At 39.5% G+C, this 22451-nt stretch overlaps 1 protein-coding gene across 13 annotated transcripts in view; it reads right to left on the bottom strand.

The window, feature by feature from the left end:
• Window positions 1–22451, bottom strand: part of ccdc7 (coiled-coil domain containing 7) — a 141671-nt gene that overhangs the window by 66794 nt on the left and 52426 nt on the right. For 11 of the 13 annotated variants that reach the window (XR_010007239.1, XM_062984369.1, XM_062984378.1 and 8 more), the window contains 20 exons: window positions 22222–22335; window positions 19199–19318; window positions 17731–17844; window positions 16861–16980; window positions 16047–16160; window positions 14091–14219; window positions 13317–13442; window positions 12961–13089; window positions 12509–12634; window positions 11624–11752; window positions 11172–11297; window positions 10287–10415; window positions 9835–9960; window positions 8960–9088; window positions 8344–8469; window positions 7460–7588; window positions 6833–6958; window positions 5939–6067; window positions 2604–2729; window positions 849–977 (listed from right to left, as the gene is read on the bottom strand). Coding sequence is in view for 12 of the 13 variants with exons in the window: in XM_062984369.1 (XP_062840439.1) it covers window positions 849–977; window positions 2604–2729; window positions 5939–6067; window positions 6833–6958; window positions 7460–7588; window positions 8344–8469; window positions 8960–9088; window positions 9835–9960; window positions 10287–10415; window positions 11172–11297; window positions 11624–11752; window positions 12509–12634; window positions 12961–13089; window positions 13317–13442; window positions 14091–14219; window positions 16047–16160; window positions 16861–16980; window positions 17731–17844; window positions 19199–19318; window positions 22222–22335 (2496 nt within the window). In the remaining variant the exon portion in view is untranslated. The remainder of the gene's footprint in view (window positions 1–848; window positions 978–2603; window positions 2730–5938; window positions 6068–6832; window positions 6959–7459; window positions 7589–8343; window positions 8470–8959; window positions 9089–9834; window positions 9961–10286; window positions 10416–11171; window positions 11298–11623; window positions 11753–12508; window positions 12635–12960; window positions 13090–13316; window positions 13443–14090; window positions 14220–16046; window positions 16161–16860; window positions 16981–17730; window positions 17845–19198; window positions 19319–22221; window positions 22336–22451) is intronic. The other 2 variants (XM_062984373.1, XM_062984375.1) reach the window with 2 other exon arrangements.

Below are 22451 nucleotides of genomic sequence, written 5' to 3'. Positions count from 1 at the left end.
GGCACCAATTCCTTTGCCACCCACAACATTATTTCAACGAATACCTCAGAGGACAGGACCAGAATTCAAATTGACTTTGGAGACCTGGGCCCTAAACTAATTAAATCTATTTCAACACAGATCAATGTTAAGATAGTACAACTAAGCAAGAAAAGTGAAATACACAAATATAAGATTAGTGACATATGTGTGAAAGCAGTACCTGCAAAAATATTTAGGAGTCTTAGTAGAACACAAGCTAAACATGAGTCAATAATGTGATATGACAGCGAAAATACCCAATGCAATTCTCAGTTACATTTACAGGAGTATAATGTAACAAGGGAAATAACAGTCACTCCTTTCTGCTTAGGAATACTGGAATACTGTGTCCAGTTCTGGGCATCACAGTTAAAGAAATTTATGAGGAACAATTTAAAGAATTGGTCAGATTTTGTTTGAAGCTGAGAAGACTGAGAGAAGACATTATAGCTGTCTAAATGCTTGAGTGTAAGAGCCAGCCTGGTTTCTGCTGCACTGGTGACAAGAATCAATGGCTTCAAATTACTAAAGGGATTCCACCTAAATATTAGGGAGTAAGTTACTGTAAGAGCTGTTCAATGCTAGAACGGAATTATTTACAATTGTGGACTTTTCATCTTTGGAGTTCTTTAAGCACCACTTGGATGACCACTTGTTAAGAGTGATACTATTGTATATTCCTGCATGGCAGGGGCTGGACTAGATGTCCTTTCTATGACTCTTAGAGAAGAAAGCACACTTATAAAGCAGGCTGCAGTAAGCATCTTAATTCTAAATACTTATGTTTAGGTCTATAATAGTAGTATAAGAAACAATAACATACATACCACTGACACTGCCTGGCTGGGCAGCTTCAAGTTGCTGGGCTTCTTGTAGCTCTTTCTGATTAGATTCCAACTTTTCTAACAACATTTGCTTCTTTTCAGCTAATTTATGTATTTTAGACAAATCCCTTTCTGCAAGCAGAATTTTTAAGAATCGTCTTAAAAAATCTCACTTGTAAACTCACATATAATTTCATCATGACATTTCGGAGATCCACTATGATGAACCCCACAGAAATGCTCAAAGACCTACCAGAAATTGCATTTAAACCTTACCCAGAGCTAGCCATGCCACTAAGAAAAGTTGAGTGATCTGTCATGCCATCACTAGGGTGTCACCTCTAGGCACCTCACAGTTTCAGTAACTGGGAGAAGCTAGTAGAAGGGGGAATATGAATTTGGTTGCTCTCTCTCCCCATCTTGGAGCAAAAATTAGACAGAAGGGGTGGCCTGGGGAACCCCAGGCCCTTTAGAAGCTGAGAAGGAGGGGAAAAGAAGAGTAGGTGCCACTGCTGTCCTTGTAGCTGCTTTACCCTGCCTGAACTCTCCCCCCAGTAAGGAGTTCTTCCAACCGCCCACAATCAGAATGAGCAACCCTGGGGAAAGGGCACAGTGAAGAAAGTGGTGGAAAGAGAAGCAACAGCAAGTGGGAAGGAGAGCTGGCCTGACACACCGCTGCCTGCCTTATACTGTCTGCCTTTTTCCCTGCTACCATGCCCTGCACTTCATTTTGGACAAGGGGAGGGTTCCATAGCCACCACTGCTGCTGCCACTGCCACTGCCACTGTCTCACTTTTCTGGCCCAACCAGAAACCCTGCCAGACTTGGAATGGACCGTTAGGTGACAGTAGGACCCAACCCCCTAACAGTCATTTCAGTAGCCAGCTGGAAGAAGAGAACAACCAGGGATCTTGATATGGAAGGTGAGCCACCATGCAGCCAGGTGTCATCTCTCTCTGAAGGTGTCACTCATTGGGTACCACACTCCCCACGAATAAAGTCACTAGTAACTTGTTAACTGTTTAAACTTTGCTGCATAGTCATCAAATGATTAGCTGAACATTTGGAGCAATGTTTTTAAGTTATTGAATTCCATTAAACAACCAACCACTTACAATTTTTCGGGCTCTGTTTATTCTCAAATTAACTGCATCTGGTATAATCTATAAGCTTAAATATTAAATATTACATACACAATTCCACAAAGGAACCTTTGTTAAATGTTTTTGCTAATTATGAAATTTAATGTATAAAAAATGAGTGCAATTGCAAGAATGTATCAATGAAAAAGGAATAATAATTAGATATTATATATTAATAAAATAGGGAGCTACACTAAATGTTAGACCACAATTTCTAGAAGATTGGTTTCTACAAGATAACACAGCTCTCCACCCATCCCAACACTGTGCTTAGGAGCAAGGCACTTTCAAACATACTTTACTGATACAAATAAAATACAAAATACATACATATTTTTAAAATGAATTGGAGGTGTTCCCCCATAGCTATGGTTTGGGCCACCTAGTCAGATGGCACATGGGAGGAATCCCAGCAGTTGTGGGTTGCTCCTCGTGCCATCCCAAGAAAAAGAATTGAGGTAGAGTCATGCTAAATTATCAAGTTCTGAGAATGCCTGGAGTCAGAGATGATTGGAAAACAGACTGATTATGCTTCTCACTCATTGCCATGATAATTAAAATAACACCTAAGGAATATGCCATGATTAAAATGCAAATTTATATATCTTGTACTTACTAATAGGTGGTACAAATATAGCCCTTTCTGAAACATGATGATACATATTTTGCATGTCATCCACTGTTGCCTCTAGATCTGCAGTCAAGCGTTTCCTTTGCTCGGACAACTCCTCCAGTCTGTGTGCTACACAATTTTCACAACAAAATTTAAACAAAAATAACTATATTCTTTAAATAAGGGGATAAATATTGGAAAATTTTCTGAGCTATGACAAATATTACTCCCTAACGTTTATACTTCTTGGATCACTAAGTCATGCTGAATAACTGTCTCTCTGGCTACCGCCCAGTTTACATGTAGCTAATCTAGAAAGGGATGTGTTAAATTGTTTTGACATGATGCGACATTTCAGCTATATGATTGTATATTTTAATCCGTATTTTATAGAAATACATTTTAATGTGTATCTTTTATAGTAATACATTTAAATATGTGTATTTGTGGTATTTTTACAAAAATTGTGTTTTAATTATTCTGTAACCCGCCACAAGAAGAGGCGGGTAAGAAATAAAATTATTATTAGTAACACAAAAACATAGTATGAAACAGCAGACGAGATCTATATGCTGGATTTCGTATCACAAAATCACAAGTCGAAGACCTCCCAAGTGTTTAGAACTGTGTGACGTATTTTCGGATGATGCGTGCAGATCCCAGTACAGTGGCCTTTTGCAGTTGACAGATCGTAATTTTGTCAATGTTTATTGTTTCCAAATGCCAGCTGAGATCGTTTGGCACGGCACCCAGTGTGCCGATCACTACAGGGACCACCTGCACTGGTTTATGCCAGAGCCTTTGCAGTTCGATCTTGAGGTCCTGATAACGGCTGAGTTTTTTCCTGTTGTTTTTAGTCAATCCAACTGTCACCTGGTATGGCGACATCAATAATTTAAACTTTATTTTCCACAACCATGACGTCTGGCGTGTTGTGTTCCAAAACTTTGTCAGTCTGGATTCGAAAGTCCTACAGTATTTTTGCATGCTCATTTTCCACAACCTTTGTAGGTTTGTGATCCCACCAGTTCTTTACTGCTGGCAGGTGGTACTTGTGACATAGATTCCAATGAATCATTTGGGCCACATAGTTGTGCCTTTGTTTGTAGTCTGTCTGTGCGATTTTCTTACAGCAGCTGAGGATATGATCAATAGTTTCGTCAGCTTCCTTGCAGTCTGCATTTTGGCTCATTAGCTGATTTTTTTTTATCTTGGCCTTAATTGCATTTGTTCTGATTGCTTGCTCCTGGGCTGCAAGAATCGGGCCTTCTGTCTCCTCCTTCAGTGTCCCCTTGGTGAGCCATAGCCAGGTCTTCTCCTTATCAGCTTTTCCTTCAATTTTGTAAAGGAACTGCCCATGCAATGCTTTGTTGTGCCAACTGTCAGCTCTAGTCTGTAGTGCAGTCTTCTTGTACTGATTTTTTGTCTGCTGTGCTTTGAGGAGTTTCTGATTTTTGACTTCAATCAAAGCAGGTTCTTCACTTTCCTTTACATATTCTGCCAGAGCATGTTCTTCTTCTTTGATTGCTTGTTTTACTTGTAAAAGTCCTCTGCCACCAGATCTTCTAGGCAAATATAGCCAGTCAACATCACTGTGAGGATGAAGTGAATGATGAATGGTCATGAGATTTCTTGTTTTTCTGTCCAAATTGTCCAGTTCCACCTGCGTCCAAATTTATGATGCCAGCAGTATATCTTATGACAGGTAAGGCCCAGGTGTTTATGGCCTTGATGATGTTGCCTCCAATGAGCTTGCTTTTGAGAATTTATCTGACCCTTTGAGTGTATTCTTTGCTGACCATTCTTTGTTTTTACATGTTCATGTTTGATGTTGTCCAGCTGTAGTATGCCCAGATATTTATAGGCCTCTGGCTGGTGACACTTTATCATTTGGCCATTAGGCATATTTATGCCTTCACTTTCAATGATTTTTCCCTTCTTCAATGCCACTGTTGAACATTTTTCTAGACCAAACTCCATGTTGATATCAGCGCTAAAGATTCGGACAGTCAGAGACTCAATTTCAGTTTCAGTTTTCCCATACAGCTTCAGGTCATCCATGTACATCAGATGTGAAATTTTGTGAGATTTCTTGGAGGTTTGATAGTTGAGGTTTGTTTTTTGTAAGATTGTTTACAGAGGCATCATGGCAATAATGAAAAGCAGTGGGGATAGCTATTTTTTATTATTATTATTATTATTATTATTATTATTATTATTATTATTGTATGACACAGCAAACAAAATAGATATGCTGGATTTTGTATCACAAAATCACAAGTCAAACACTTCCCAAGTGTCTAGGCCTGTGTGGTGTATTTTCGGATGGTGTGCGCAGATTATTATTATTATTATTATTATTATTATTATTACTGTTACTATTATTATTAGAAGAACTGGCTGATAACCCAATGGCAGGTATCCATACAGCATGCCTTTTGAAAGTCCAACCAGGTGTGTTAGATAATAATGCAAACACTATTGATACATGGCACTAAATCCTTTGCTACTCACAGCATCCTTCTAGCTCAGGAGTTCTAAAATAAATTTCAGACATGGAGCCCTTTTTGAAACCAAAGTTTCTTGTGGAGCCCCAAAACACATGGTTTGAAAGCATTACCTGTGAGCAAGATCTAAGAGTTTTAGTAGACGACAAGCTAAACATGAGTCAACAATGTGATATGGCAGCCAAAACATTCAATGCAACTCTGAGTTGAAAATACAGGAGTATAGTGTCCAGAAAGGGGGAAATAGTAGTTGTACTCTGCTTTGGTTAGACCTTATCTGGAATATTGTGTCCAGTTCTGGGCATCACAGTTCAAAAAGGATATTAACAAACTGTATGTAAAGCAGAAGGACCAAGATGACCAAAGGTCTGGAAGCAAGCCTCATGAAAAACAACTTAGAGAACTGGGCATGTTTTACTTGGACAAGAGATAGCATTATATAGCTGTCTTTAAATACATGAAGTATTGTAGAAGATGGAGCCAGCTTGTGCTCTGCTGTGCAGGGACTAAAATCAATAGCTTCAATTACAAGAAAAGATTTCATCTAAAGATTTAATCTAAACATTAGGAAGAATTTTTTTAATGTAAGAGCTATTCAACAGTGGAACAGAATTCTTTGGGGAGTGGTGGACTTTTCATCTTTATGGGTCTCTCTTAACAGATGGCCATTTATTAAGAGGGATGTAATTATATATTCCTGCATGGCAAGGGCTGGACTAGATAGCTTTTCTTTGAAAAGAAAGCACACTTATACAGTGGACTGCTTGGCAGTAAAATATATTAATGCGAAATACTTATGTTTAAGTCTACAATTGGACTTAACATACGTACCACTGACACTGCCTGGCTGGGTAGCTGCAAGTTGCTGAGCTTCTTGTAACTCTTTCTGATTAGATTCCAGCTTTTCTGACAATAGTTGCTTCTTTTCAGATAGTTTATGCATTTTAGACAATTCCCTTTCTGCAAGAAGAATTTTTAAAAACAGTCTAATAAAAGAATTTCACTTGTAAAATCACATATAATTTCACACATACCCAACATGACCAACAGAAAATACAGAAGGGGTTTGATGAACCTGACCCAGCATGATGAGAGCTGTAATTCAACCTGCAACTAGAGAGCACTGTGAACTCCACTGATAATGAATCTGAAGCAAACGTGGTACACAAACTCCCACCATCATGACCAACAGAAAATACAGAAGGGGTTTGATGAACCTGACCCAGCATGATGAGAGCTGTAATTCAACCTGCATCTAGAGAGCACTGTGAACTCCACTGATAATGAATCTGAAGCAAACGTGGTACACAAACTCCCACCATCATGACCAACAGAAAAAACTGGGGGAGTTGGGCAGACTGATCAAGCATCATGGGAGTTGTAGTTGACCCCGCATCCAGAGAGCACTGTGAATCTCACCAATAACAGATTTGGACCAAACTTGGCACAAAGACAACCCTCATAGCAAATAGAATATACTGGATGGTTTTGGGGATGATTGACCCAGCATGATGGGAGTTGCAGTCTCTCCACATCCAGAAAGCCATTTGACCCCCACCAACGATGGATCTGAACCAAATGTGGCACAAATACCTATCAAGGCCAACCTTAAATACTAGAGGGGTTTGGGGAAGGGGGGCAATAACAGAGAATGATGGGAATTGCAATTCACCAACATCCAGAGTGCCATTGATTAAAATGCCAATTATTTTATGTTGCACTTACCAACAGGTGGTATAAATATAGCTTTTTCTGATGCATAACGAGGCATTTTTTGCATGTCATCTACTGTTGCCTCTAGTTCTTCAGTCAAATGTTTCCTTTGTTCGGACAACTCCTCCAGCCTGTGTGCTACAAAAAAAATAATAATAACAAAATATAAACCGACACAAAAATACCTAGTGAATGCTCCAATGAATAGGAACAAAATTCAAAATGACCTTTACAGATTGGAGAGCTGGGGCCAAAATAACAAAGAAGATCAGTGTAAGGTACTCCATCTAGGCAGGAAAAATGAATGTAAATAGTGTATTTATTTATTTATTTATTTATTTAATCTATTTATATCCCACCTTTCTCTAACCCAAAGGGGACTCAAGGCAGCTTACACAGAGACAATTATTCAATGCCTTAAAACACATACAATTCCAAAAAACTAAAATTATATTAGACATTAAACATTTTAAAACATTTATATTCCTGCATTGGCAGGGGCTGGAGTAGATGGTCTTTGTGGTGCCTTCCAGCCCTAAGTTTCTATGAAAATAACACATACTTGTAAAGTAGTACCCCAGTTTCAAATTCTTATATTTCAATCTGTAATCACAGCATGAGAAATGATAACATACATACCACTGACACTGCCTGGCTGGGTAGCTGCAAGATGTTGAGCCTCTTGTAGCTCTTTCTGATTAGATTCCAACTTTTCTAACAACTGTTGCTTCTTTTCAGATAGTTTATGCATTTTAGACAATTCCCTTTCTGAAAGAAGAAAATTTAAAACGTCAAATAAAAGAATTTCACTTGTAAAATCACATATAATTTCACACTTACCCTCCATGACCAACAGAAAATACGGGAGGGATTTGGGCAGGGGTTTTGGCCCTGGATGAGGGGATTTGCAGTTCACGTCACATCCAGGGAAAAATTCCAGAGAGCACTGTGAGCCCCATTGATAATGGATCTGGACCAAATTTGCTACATGTCCAACATGACCACCAGAAAATAATGGAGGTGTTTGGGGGGACTGGCCCACCATGTTGGTAGTTGTAGTCCACCCTACATCCTGAGAGCACTATGAACACCACCAATGACAGATCTGGAACAAACCTGGCACACAACCCACCCAAGACCAACAGAAATTCCTGGAGGGTTTTTCGGGACTGACTCAGCATGAGTCAACCTGCACCCAGAGAGCACTGTGAAAATCACCGAAGACCGATCTAGACCAAACATGGCACAAATGACCAAAATGATCAACAGAAAATACTGGAGAGGTTTGGTGAGCCTGACCCAGCATGATGAGAGCTGTGATCCAACCTGCATCCAGGGAGCACTGTGAACCCCATTGATTATGAATATCAACCAAACATGCACACAGAACCCCCTACATTGACCAACAGAATATACTGGAGGGAATTGGGGAGGGGGCTATGACAGAGGATGATGGGAAATGCAATCCACCCACATCCAGAGTGCCATTGATTAAAATGCAAATTACTTTATCTTATACTTACCAACAGGTGGTATAAATATAGCTTTTTCTGATACATAGCGAGGTATTTTTTGTATGTCATCCACTGTTGCCTCTAGTTCTGCAGTCAAATGTTTCCTTTGCTCTGACAACTCCTCCAGTCTGTGTGCTACAAAAAATTAATAACAAAATGTAAACCTATACAAAAAGAACTAGCAAATGCTCCAATGAACAAGATCAGAATTCAAAATGACCTTTACAGATTAGTGAGCTGGGTCCAAATTAACAAAGGATATCAGTGTAAGGTATTCCATCTAGGCAGGAAAAATGAAGGTAAATTGTACATATATTAATTAATTTATGTACTCTGTTTATATCCCACCTTTCTCTAACCCAAAGGGGACTCAAGGCGGCTTACACAGAGGAAATTATTCAATGCCTTAAAATATATACAATTCCAAAAAAATTAAACTTATATTATACATTAAACATTTAAAAACATTTATATTTCTGCATGGCAGGGGCTGGACTAGATGGTCTTTGTGGTGCCTTCCAGCCCTAAGTTTCTATGAAAATAACACATACTTGTGAAATAGTACCCAATTCCAAATACTTATATTTAAGTATAATTACAGCATGAGAGATGATAACATACATACCACTGACACTGCCTGGCTGGGTAGCTTCAAGTTGCTGAGCTTCTTGTAGCTCTTTCTGATTAGATTTCAGCTTTTCTAACAATTGTTGCTTCTTTTCAGATAGTTTATGCATTTTAGACAATTCCTTTTCTGAAAGCAGAAATTTTAAAACGTCAAATAAAAGAATTTCACTTGTAAAATCACATATAAATTCACACTTACCCTCCATGACCAACAGAAAATACGGGAGGGATTTGGGCAGGGGTTTTGGCCCTGGATGAGGGGATTTGCAGTTCACATCACATCCAGGGAAAAATTCCAGAGAGCACTTTGAGCCCCATTGATAATCGATCTGGACCAAATCTGCTACATGTCCAACATGACCATCAGAAAATAATGGAGGTGTTTGGGGGGACTGGCCCAGCATGATGACAGTTGTAGTCCACCCTACATCCTGAGAGCACTATGAACACCACCAATGACAGATCTGGACCAAACCTGGCACACAGCCCATCCAAGACCAACAGAAATTACTGGAGGGTTTTTCAGGACTGACTCAGCATGAGTCAACCTGCACCCAGAGAGAACTGTGAAAATCGCCGAAGATTGATCTGGACACACATTACCAAAATGATCAACAGAAAATACTGGAGGAGTTTGATGAGCCTGACCCAGAATGATGAGAGCTGTAATCCAACCTGCATCCAGAGAGCACTGTGAACCCCACTGATGATGAATCTGAACCAAACATGGCACACAGATCCCCCTTCTTTGACCAACAGAAAATACTGGAGGGAATTGGGGGAGAGGACTATGACAGAGGATGATGGAATTGCAATCCGCCCACATCCAGAGTGCCATTAATTATAATGCAAATTACTTTATCTTGTACTTACCAACAGGTGATATAAATATAGCTTTTTCTGATGCATAGCGAGGTATTTTTTGTATGTCATCCATTGTTGCCTCCAGTTCTGCAGTCAAATGTTTCCTTTGCTCTGACAACTCCTCCAGTCTGTGTGCTACAAAAAATTAATAACAAAATGTAAACCTATACAAAATAACTAGCAAATGCACCAATGAACAAGATCAGAATTCAAAATGACCTCTACAGATTAGTGAGCTGGGTCCAAACTAACAAAGGAGATCAGTGTACGGTGTTCCAACTAGGAAGGAAAAATGAATGTAATTGTATATTCCTGCATGGCAGGGGCTGGACTAGATGGTCTTTGTGGTGCCTTCCAACTCCGAGATTTTATGAAAATAACATATAATTGTGAAATAGTACCCAATTCCAAATACTTATATTTAAGTATAATTGCAGCATGAGAGATGATAACATACATACCACTGACACTGCCTGGCTGGGTAGCTTCAAGTTGCTGAGCTTCTTGTAGCTCTTTCTGATTGGACTCCAGCTTTTCTAACAATTGTTGCTTCTTTTCAGATAGTTTATGCATTTTAGACAATTCCCTTTCTGAAAGCAGAAATTTTAAAACATCAAATAAAAGAATTTCACTTGTAAAATCACATATAATTTCACACTTACCCTCCATGACCAACAGAAAATACGGGAGGGATTTGAGCAGGGGTTTTGGCCCTGGATGAGGGAATTTGCAGTTCACGTCACATCCAGGGAAAAATTCCAGAGAGCACTGTGAGCCCCATTGATAATGGATCTGGACCAAATTTGCTACATGTCCAACATGACCACCAGAAAACAATGGAGGTGTTTGGGGGGACTGGCCCACCATGTTGGTAGTTGTAGTCCACCCTACATCCTGAGAGCAATATGAACACCACCAATGACAGATCTGGAACAAACCTGGCACACAACCCACCCAAGACCAACAGAAATTACTGGAGGGTTTTTTGGGACTGACTCAGCATGAATCAACCTGCACCCAGAGAGCACTGTGAAAATCACCGAAGACCGATCTAGACCAAACATGGCACAAATGACCAAAATGATCAACAGAAAATACTGGAGACGTTTGGTGAGCCTGACCCAGAATGATGAGAGCTGTAATCCAACCTGCATCCAGGCAGCACTGTGAACCCCACTGATGATGAATCCGAACCAAACATGGCACACAGACCCCCCTTCTTTGACCAACAGAAAAAACTGGAGGGAATTGGGGAGGGGGCTATGACAGAGGATGATGGGAATTGCAATCCACCCACACCCAGAGTGCCATTGATTAAAATGCAAATTACTTTATCTTGCTCTTACCAACAGGTGATATAAATATAGCTTTTTCTGATGCATAGCGAGGTATTTTTTGTATGTCATCCATTGTTGCCTCCAGTTCTGCAGTCAAATGTTTCCTTTGCTCTGACAACTCCTCCAGTCTGTGTGCTACAAAAAATTAATAACAAAATGTAAACCTATACAAAATAACTAGCAAATGCACCAATGAACAAGATCAGAATTCAAAATGACCTCTACAGATTAGTGAGCTGGGTCCAAACTAACAAAGGAGATCAGTGTACGGTGTTCCAACTAGGAAGGAAAAATGAATGTAATTGTATATTCCTGCATGGTAGGGGCTGGACTAGATGGTCTTTGTGGTGCCTTCCAACTCCGAGATTTTATGAAAATAACATATAATTGTGAAATAGTACCCAATTCCAAATACTTATATTTAAGTATAATTACAGCATGAGAGATGATAACATACATACCACTGACACTGCCTGGCTGGGTAGCTTCAAGTTGCTGAGCTTCTTGTAGCTCTTTCTGATTGGACTCCAGCTTTTCTAACAATTGTTGCTTCTTTTCAGATAGTTTATGCATTTTAGACAATTCCCTTTCTGAAAGCAGAAATTTTAAAACGTCAAATAAAAGAATTTCACTTGTAAAATCACATATAATTTCACACTTACCCTCCATGACCAACAGAAAATACGGGAGGGATTTGAGCAGGGGTTTTGGCCCTGGATGAGGGAATTTGCAGTTCACGTCACATCCAGGGAAAAATTCCAGAGAGCACTGTGAGCCCCATTGATAATGGATCTGGACCAAATTTGCTACATGTCCAACATGACCACCAGAAAACAATGGAGGTGTTTGGGGGGACTGGCCCACCATGTTGGTAGTTGTAGTCCACCCTACATCCTGAGAGCACTATGAACACCACCAATGACAGATCTGGAACAAACCTGGCACACAACCCACCCAAGACCAACAGAAATTACTGGAGGGTTTTTTGGGACTGACTCAGCATGAGTCAACCTGCACCCAGAGAGCACTGTGAAAATCACCGAAGACCGATCTAGACCAAACATGGCACAAATGACCAAAATGATCAACAGAAAATACTGGCGAGGTTTAGTGAGCCTGACCCAGAATGATGAGAGCTGTAATCCAACCTGCATCCAGGCAGCACTGTGAACCCCACTGATGATGAATCCGAACCAAACATGGCACACAGACCCCCCTTCTTTGACCAACAGAAAAAACTGGAGGGAATTGGGGAGGGGGCTATGACAGAGGATGATGGGAATTGCAATCCACCCACACCCAGAGTGCCATTGATTAAAATGCAAATTACTTTATCTTGCTCTTACCAACAGGTGATATAAATATAGCTTTTTCTGATGCATAGCGAGGTATTTTTTGTATGTCATCCATTGTTGCCTCTAGTTCTGCAGTCAAATGTTTCCTTTGCTCTGACAACTCCTCCAGTCTGTGTGCTACAAAAAATAATAACAAAATGTAAACCTATACAAAAAGAACTAGCAAATGCTCCAATGAACAAGATCAGAATTCAAAATGACCTCTACAGATTAGTGAGCTGGGTCCAAACTAACAAAGGAGATATGTGTAAGGTGTTCCAACTAGGAAGGAAAAATGAATGTAATTGTATATTCCTGCATGGCAGGGGCTGGACTAGATGGTCCTTGTAGTGCCTTCCAACTCTGAGATTTTATGAAAATAACACATACTTGTGAAATAGTACCCAATTCCAAATACTTATAATTTAGTATAATTACAGCATGAAAGATGATAACATACATACCACTGACACTGCCTGGCTGGGTAGCTTCAAGTTGCTGAGCTTCTTGTAGTTCTTTCTGATTGGACTCCAACTTTTCTAACAATTGTTGCTTCTTTTCAGATAGTTTATGCATTTTAGACAATTCCTTTTCTGCAAGCAGAATTTTTAAAAGCCATCTAATAAAAAATTCACTTATAAAATCACATATAATTTCACACATACCCAACATAACCAACAGATGTATCTGGACCAAACTTGGCACACATGTCCAACTTTAAATACTTGATGGTTTTGGGGGCAATGACAGAGGATGATGGAAATTGCAATTAACCCACATTCAGAGTGCCATTGATTAAATTATTTTATCTTGTACTTACCAATAGGTGGTATATATATAGCTTTTTCAGATGCATAACGAATCACATTTTGCATGTCATCCACTGTTGCTTCTAGTTCTGCAGTCAAATGCTTCCTTTGCTCAGACAACTCCTCCAGCTTATGTGCTACAAAAAATTAATAACAAAATGTAAACCTACACAAAAATAACTAGTGAATGCTCCAATGAACAGGATTAGAATTCAAAATGATATTTACAGATTGGTGAGCTAGGCACAAACTAACAAAGGAGATCAGTTCCATCCAAGCAGGAAAAATGAATATACAGTAGAGTCTCGCTTATCCAACGTAAACGGGCCGGCAGAACGTTGGATAAGCGAATATGTTGGATAATAAGGAGGGATTAAGGAGAAGCCTATTAAACATCAAATTAGGTTATGATTTTACAAATTAAGCACCAAAACATTATGCTATACAACAAATTGGACAGAAAAAGTAGTTCAATACGCAGTAATGTTATGTTGTAATTACTGTATTTACAAATTTAGCACCAGAATATCACGATATATTGAAAACATTGACTACAAAAATGCGTTGGATAATCCAGAATGTTGGATAAGCGAGTGTTGGATAAGTGAGACTCTACTGTAATTGTATATTCCTGCATGGCAGGGGCTGGACTAGATGGTCCTTGTGGTGCCTTCCAACAATAAGATTCTATGGGGAAAAAACACATATCTGTAAAGCAGTACCTCAATTCCAAATACCTATATTTAAGTCTATAATTACAGCATGAGAGATGATAACATACATACCGCTGACACTCCCTGGTTGGATAGCCTCAAGTTCCTGAGCTTCTTGTAGCTCTTTCTGATTGGACTCCAACTTTTCTAACAACAATTGTTTCTTTTCAGATAGTTTATGCATTTTATACAATTCCCTTTCTGCAAACAGAAATCACATATAATTTCACCATAACAACATATCAGAGACTCACTATGATAAACAGCAATGAACCCTACAGGAATGCTCAGAGACCTATCATAATCCTTTCTGAGCTTTCTTTCAGATTCCTTCAGAAAGAGAACTCCTATCATTAAAAATCAAAAGGCATTGTATAATAATTCAAATTTTACTCTTTAATGCATGCTTTTTTGGTAGGAGAAAGCAGTAGTAAAACATGTGTTCCTAATGCAACACATAAACTGAAAATGGCATAAGCTGGATCCCTTGAAAATTATGTGAATGTGGGTGAATGTGCTACATACTTTGTTTATGTAAGCATATGTGCTACATACTTTGTTTATGGGTGCCTCTTCTTTGTAGATTTAATGCATTTTGAAACTGTTATGGTAGGTTCTTAGAATACACCACAAGCCTTACTTGAAGTGGGAAAAGAATAATGCATTTTTATTTTGGCTAGTCAGGCCTCTGAGTGGATCACTCCAACAAAAATTGCTGCCGCCCCCTGACACCTACAAAACAGTAACTTTTCTCTATTGATTAAAATTGCTTAAGCAATCAAGAGGGAACATACTGTTCATTCCCTGATGACATGGCGCCCCCTACTATCTCAAATGGCATCATGCAGGTGAAAATGTCTTTTCTGGTCACTTCAACACCACTTTAACTGCCATGGTTCAGTACTATGGAATCGTGGGACTTGTAGTGTGGTGAGACATCAGCACTCTTTAGCAGAGAAGGCCTTGTAAAACTAAAACTCCCAATTATGGTGCTTCGTTCCCCCCACTCTCCGGTTTAGTTATTCACATTTTTTCCACTATTGCAGGACAGCTGCATCCATAACCTCCACTAAAGTAGAGGGACAACTATAGTTCAAACTAGATGTTTCCAAATCTTGGTATGGGTGTCAGTGCCTTGCATGTGCTATTAGGAAACAGTTGCTTATGCAGTCACCCCCTCCACTTTCATGAACTTAATACTCTGTTTTGATTATTTGTGAGATTGAACACTGTCCCTATTTCCCGAATTTGGTGCTGCTGTGAGAACTTGCTCTTGTACAGCAACCCCATCCTCAGGAAGTGGAGTGAAGCAAGGAATCACTGCCCAGGCCATGCCCAACTCCTGAAAAGGGGCTTGCTTGCCATGAAACATTCATATGGCAGCCTTGTCCTCAAGAGATGAACAGGAGTCTTTTCAAGAGGCATTCATGCCATGTGGTTCTGTTTCTCCTAGCATTTCCTTTCCTTTGCCTAGGTAAGACAGACACTTGCACCATGAAGGAAGGTGAGGAAGCAACCCTGTGCCCACAATGGCACAGACCCTGGGGATCCGGTTACTCTTTTCCTCCTGGACAAGATGGGGACAGATCAGGGGAGATAGAAACATGTGGCACACAAGAACAGGATGAACTGTATCCATAGAGTAAGTGATGATATGAGCACCCACAGCAACAGTTCCTCATCTTTCTGTTTGTCATGTGTCCCCTCCATTTCTCTCTTTCTTTGCCCAGATAAAACAGACACTCGCAGCATGTAGGAAGTGGAGAAGGTGTCAGGACTCACAGGGTAAATAAAGTGGTGTGTGAGGCCAGCTCCTCCTCCCCTTCCTCTTGGTATCACAATGTGTATTCCCCCCTCACAGGGACCACAAAGGCACCCCAAAGATAATCATAGTTTTCAGATTCCATTTTATCCTTTCATTATCGCAAGGGTGCTGTTTCAATAACCTTGCGAAAATGGGTTTCTTGACAACAAGGAATGAGAATTCTATGATGAAGTTCTAGTGACAACAGTACATAGGACACACACCTTGCTCTGCAAGTCCTGGAGCATAAACCTGTGCCCTTTGCAGATCTTGTTCATTTGTTTCAAGAAGTGCAGTCAAATGCCTGCTTTGCTCTCGTAGCTCGTTCATCTTTTCATCTGTCAAACATAAATGCATTGTATGTTTAATGTAAACAATCAAGTTCAAACTGAATAGTACTTCTATTGCATATAACAAAGTAAGTGTATGACTGAAGGTGTTTTTAATTCACTGACCTGGAATTGATCATTTTTAGGCCAAGGCCTGTTGCTCAGACTATTCAGACTATGTGAAGTGGGGACCAGTTTTTAACAAAACATCATGTCTCTCCCCTCTACCATGGTGATAAGACTGTCTCCCCATACCATATTTTCCTTTGCCACTGTTGTCCCAATGGCTGCTCCATGGGCTGCTTCCCCTCCTACACTCTCCATGTGACCCATTCCCTCTGCCAGCAGGTAGATTATTTAAATGTTGCAAAAACCTCAATGCAATCCTCCCCCTCCCAATCAAAGGGCCTGACTCCTGGTCCAACCCTTGCTCCTCCATTCTGAAGCAGCTCCACCAAAGGGGAAACCCACCTTTGATGTCATTCCCCCCCAGATTTGGCAGTAACCCTGCCAGTGGTAAGCCCACTGCAGCAGGCACCCATCTTTTATCCTCTTGTATAGATGACAGGGCATCCTATGGCTTATTAACTAGTACCTAGGATGTGGCTGTGAAAGAAGAAAATGGAGCAGCCAGCAGTCTACCAAGGGATGTGACAGCAGGAAGCAAGAAGGCCTTCTATATCTGATCTTATACTGATACTGTACTTACCACTCACACTGCCCGGTTCGGTAACTGCAAGAGCTTCAGCTTCTTCTAACTCGTTCAAATTTGATTTTAAATTTTCAAGCAGGATGCTTCTTTGTTTTGTGAGCTCACTCATTTCCATTGCTGCAAGGTAAGAAACACTTTAACAGGTTTAGGAGGCAAAACATATGAATATATTAACTTTAAATCTTGAACGATAACAGTAATAATTGCTTATTAAAGAAGGACAACAAAAATCTTCACCAAATAGGTTTTTGTGAGAAATCATGATTGGCAGTCCCCAGGTTATGAACAAGATAGGTTATGTAGGTTTATTCTTAAGCTGAATGTGTATTTAAGTTGGAACAGGTACATTTTTAGGTGTACCTCCATATATATATATACACCTAAAAATGTACCTGTTCCAACTTAAATACACACATATATATAAAACTTTGGATTGCATAGAGAGGGGATAACACCCCTGTGGTGTTTGTTTTGCTGTTAGTATCTCTCTTCAGAAGATTTCACCTCACTTTCTGTCCCTGTGAGAATTAGATTTTGAAAAATCTAGCTTGTTGTGGAAACAAGGATTGATGATAAAGCTTCAGTGAAGACATCTTTTACCCATGATAATAACTTTTTCAGGAGTTTCAGAATTTCCCTTTCTAAGGATAGATTTCTCTCACTCCGTGTTTTCTCACCCCCGTTCTTAACTGTGATTCCAAACTCTGTGTTCACCTGTTCACAACCAGAACTAAATCAGGATGTGCATATATATCCATTTCTAGATCTCCCATAGCTTTTTCTAAAGCTGGCAGAACTGCAGATATGATTTTTACATATAAGAACCTCCCTAATTTAACATGTATCTTTGACATCTGTCATACTTGCCATTTTCTGTTAAGCTAACTTTAGGAGTCCTTATTTTATGCAGATCCTTTAGATTTTCTTCTAGATTTGCTTCCAGCTGTTCCCTTTCCTGTAACAGTTCTTTTACTCTGTACTCTGTAGAAAGGAAAACATTTTTTGCATGTAACAGTTTTTAAATTATTGACAGAACCTTATAATGAGATATATGAGATAAACAATCAAAAAGCAAACATTTTATTTGTATTATTGAGTGTGTAACCCTTCAAAATAAACACAAAGCAACCTCAAAAAGAAAACCATTATAAATCCAATTCATCAACTTATTACTTTCACAGTTGAAACATCTGGCTCAGGTAATACTGTAAAATGGTTCTGCCATATTATACAAAAATAATTGAAACTGATGTTCCTGGAATGAAGACTGCAAATCCTTTTTGTGCAGGGAAATACTCAGCAATTTTAATTTTTCATGATTGAAATATGCAATCACTTTTCACATAGTTTTGCTTATCCTTTTCTAAATTCTGATATACCTCTCTTTCAATTTACCCACAATCTGGCCAAATGCACACACGATCTAACCTTCCCTTCATTGAGCTACAGTGGCGCAATGGGTTAATCCTTTGTGCCATCTGGACTGCTGGCCTGAAGATTGGGTTGCTGACCTAAAGGTTGTTGGTTGAATCTGCGAGAAAGGGTGAGCTCCCATCTGTCAGTTCTAGCTTGCAAAGACATGAGGGAAGCCTCCCAGGAGAATGGTAACACATTCGGGCATACCCTGGGTAACATCTCTGTAGACGACCAATTCTCTCACACCTGAAATGACTTACAGTATCTTCTCAAGTCACTTCTGACACAATAAAAAATTGGGCTCTTATATTCAATGATTCCTGTTTAATAATAAGACTAGCCCACTACCAATTCTGGCTCTGTTTTGCTAAAATTACTCCTTTTTCTACTACACTAGTTAGCAATCTGCCATTATACTTTTCTTTCACTTTCTCTCTAAAGTCTTGTTTTGTTAGATTTCAAAATGGCAAAATGTATTTCATATTTCTCCAAACTGCATCTACATTTGTCTTTAATCGGTCTCAAGGTTTTGAACTAGGCATGGGCAAACTTTGGCCCTCAAGGTGTTTTGGACTTGAACTCCCACAATTCCTAACAGCCTACTGGGTTAAGTCCAAAACGCCTGGAGGGCTAAAGTTTGCCCATGCCTGGTTTAAACTGTTTCTTTTTAATACCATTAATATTTAATCCTATTTAATGTTTGTATATTTCTAGGTTTTAAATTGTATTGTATTAATTTTACTGTAAGCCACTTTGAGACCCTTTTTAGAGAGAAATAGTGGGGTAAAATAAAATGACGATGATGATAAACAATCTTGGAGACCTAGTTCAAGTTGAAAATAGGACTAAGGCATGGAAAAATAGGTGGTGCCAAATTAATAGGTGAAATATTAAAATACAAACATCGGATAATACTTACCATTCATTTCTGATGGCTCAATAGCTGCAAGAGCTTGCGCTTCTTTCAACTCCATCATATTTGATTCTAATCTTTCAAGCAATAAGCTTCTCTTTTCTGACAATACGCTGATTTTCCTGTCTAAAAAATCCACATGAATGTAAAACTAAGTTATTCTGAGTTAGATTACTGAGCCATCTAGCTCATCATTTATGGTGGCTGGCCTTCCCAGGCATCAGCTAGAAATCTTTCCCATGGTTGTTGTATGTCTTTCGGGCTGTGTGGCCATGTTCCAGAAGCATTCTCTCCTGACGTTTCGCCCACATCTATGGCAGGCATCCTCAGAGGTTGTGAGGTATGGAGAAAACTAAGCAAAGAGGTTAATATATATCTGTGGAAAGTCTAGGGTGAGAGAGGTCAGTGTGAATGTTGTGTAGTTAATCACTTTAATTAGCATTGAAAAGCTTATCTGCTGTCTTCTTCCTGCCTCTGGGGCATCCTTTGTTTAGAGTCGTTAACTACCCTTGGTTGATTCATGTCTGGAAATCCTCTGTTTTCAGAGTATTGCTTTTTATTTACTGTTCTGATTTTTGAGTTTTTTAATACTGGTAGCCAGATTTTGTTCATTTTCATGGTTTCTTCCTTTCTGTTGAAGTTGTCCACATGCTTGTGGATTTCAATGGCTTCTCTGTGTAGTCTGACATGATAGTAGTTAGAATGGTCCAGCATTTTTGTGTTCTCAAATAGTATTCTGTGTCCAGGCTGGTTCATCAAATGCTCTGCTATGGCTGATTTCTCTGGTTGAATTAGTCTGCAGTGCCTTTCATGTTCTTTGACTCTTGTTTGGGCGCTGCGTTTGGTGGTCCCTATGTAGACTTGTCCACAGCTGCATGGTATCCAGTAGACTCCTGCAGAAGAGAGAGGATCCCTCTTGTCCTTCGCTGACCGTAGCATTTGTTGGATTTTCTTCGTGGGTCTGTAGATAGTTTGTAGGTTGTGCTTCTTCATCAGCTTCCCTATGCGGTCAGTAGTTCCCTTGATGTATGGTAAGAACACCTTTCCTCTGGGTGGATCTTTGTCTTGACTCTCATGGCTTGTTCTTGGCCTTGCAGCTCTTCTGATGTCTGTGATGGAGTATCCATTGGCCTGTAGAGCCCAGTTTAGGTGGTTGAGTTCACCTTGGAGGAGGTGAGGTTCGCAGATTCTTTGTGCACGGTCTGTCAGGGCTTTGATTGTGCCCAACCAAGAAACCATGAAAATGAACAAAATCTGGCTACCAGTATTAAAAAACTCAAAAATCAGAACAGTAAATAAAAAGCAATACTCTGAAAACAGAGGATTTCCAGACATGAATCAACCAAGGGCAGTTAACGACTCTAAACAAAGGATGCCCCAGAGGCAGGAAGAAGACAGCAGATAAGCTTTTCAATGCTAATTAAAGTGATTAACTACACAACATTCACACTGACCTCTCTCACCCTAGACTTTCCACAGATATATATTAACCTCTTTGCTTAGTTTTCTCCATACCTCACAACCTCTGAGGATGCCTGCCATAGATGTGGGCGAAACGTCAGGAGAGAATGCTTCTGGAACATGGCCACACAGCCCGAAAGACATACAACAACCCTGTGATCCCGGCCATGAAAGCCTTCGACAACACAATCTTTCCCATCCTTCCCAGAAATTTATTTATTTACAGTATTTATATTCCACCCTTCTCACCCCGAAGGGGACTCAGGCCGGATCACATTATACACACATAGGGCAAACATTCAATGCCCATAAACACATCAAACAGAGACCGAGACAGACAGACGCAGAGGCAATTTAACTTTCTCCTGAGGGGATGTTCAATTCTGGCCACAGGGGGGAGCAGCTGCTTCATCGTCCACTCTGACGGCACTTCCTCATTCCAGGTCATAAATTAGTTAAACTTGCCTCCCCACTTTTATAAGTGGTACCTTATTTCCTACTTGATAGATGCAACTATCTTTCGGGTTGCTAGGTCAGCAACGAGCAGGGGCTATTTTTTATTTTTAATTGACGGGTGCTCACCCCGCCACGGGCTGGCCTCGAACTCATGACTTCATGGTCAGAGTGATTTATTGCAGCTGCTTAACAGCTTGCACCACAGCCCGGCCCCTGTGAACTACTGTTTACATCAAAGTTTTATACATTATTAATCCAATTTTACAAATATTTAATTTGGCCTTAACAATGAGCAGTGCTGGAATTCAAGTTTGTCATACTTGTCTAATATTCCAAAGGACGAAACACTTCAGGAAACTGATGTCTGCTCCTGGCTACAGTGCCAGGTGGAAAAACTGCGGATGCTTTAGCCAGAAACTTGACAGCTTCAGGTGGATCATCCTTGAACCTGACTTTATCCAAATGACAGAGAACTATGGATTGGGATATTCAGTTTCTATTCAATGTATGTTCTGCTATCCTTGATATAGTTTGGGCCCCCAGAATATGATAAAGAAAACACTTCATAATTTTGGTGCCAAAACTACACAAAATAGTACCCTAGCACAGTTGTGTTTATATAAAGCACCTCTGGTTCAGAACTAAAAATACCCATATATTCCCACCCAAATCTTAACATCTATTGGAAAGCTCCTGTTACAAATACTCTTGTCTTCTGAAGTGCTACGGACAGTGACAAGTAAGAAGTCCTTTAATTCTGTGAAATGTTACTTTTTGGCACACTTTCCTAAGGAGCTCAGCAAGCAATTATCCTACTTCTAATAAGAAAACTGATTTACACATTTTATAGGGCGATTTTCATGACTAAACTGATTTCCAGGAATAACTTTGTTGTTCTATTTTGCAGTGTTGTTTTTTTCTTTGCATTTTTCTGAATTTATTATTTTCTTTTATTGTATGCATTTTACCTTTCTAACCATAAGCACTCTGAGACTTTTGAGACTAAAATATGGTGTACATATTTGAACTAATTAATAATCATAATAATGCATTTTACTTTGACAGTTTTGTATTATGCTTTTGAGATGTAAGTAATATAATGTGATACCCACCAATGTCTTCTTTAAAGTCTTCCATAGCCTGTGCTTGTCGAAGATCTTCTAAGTCTAATTTCAGATTTTGAAATAAAACTCTTCTTCTCTCTGCCATCTCATTCCTTTCTTCCTCTGTGAAAACAGGAATATTTTAAAACTGTATCAGGAGCTACAGTCTTCTTTAGCATCTAAAACTGTGCCAGTCACAATAATAAATGACTAATTCTAGCCAAGATCATTTTCCATTT

The sequence above is a fragment of the Anolis carolinensis genome, chromosome 6, assembly GCF_035594765.1.
Source record: "Anolis carolinensis isolate JA03-04 chromosome 6, rAnoCar3.1.pri, whole genome shotgun sequence".
In the NCBI taxonomy this organism is placed as follows: domain Eukaryota; kingdom Metazoa; phylum Chordata; class Lepidosauria; order Squamata; family Dactyloidae; genus Anolis; species Anolis carolinensis.
Note: the sequence above shows the minus strand (reverse complement) of the source record. Positions and strands in the feature narration are given on the sequence as shown.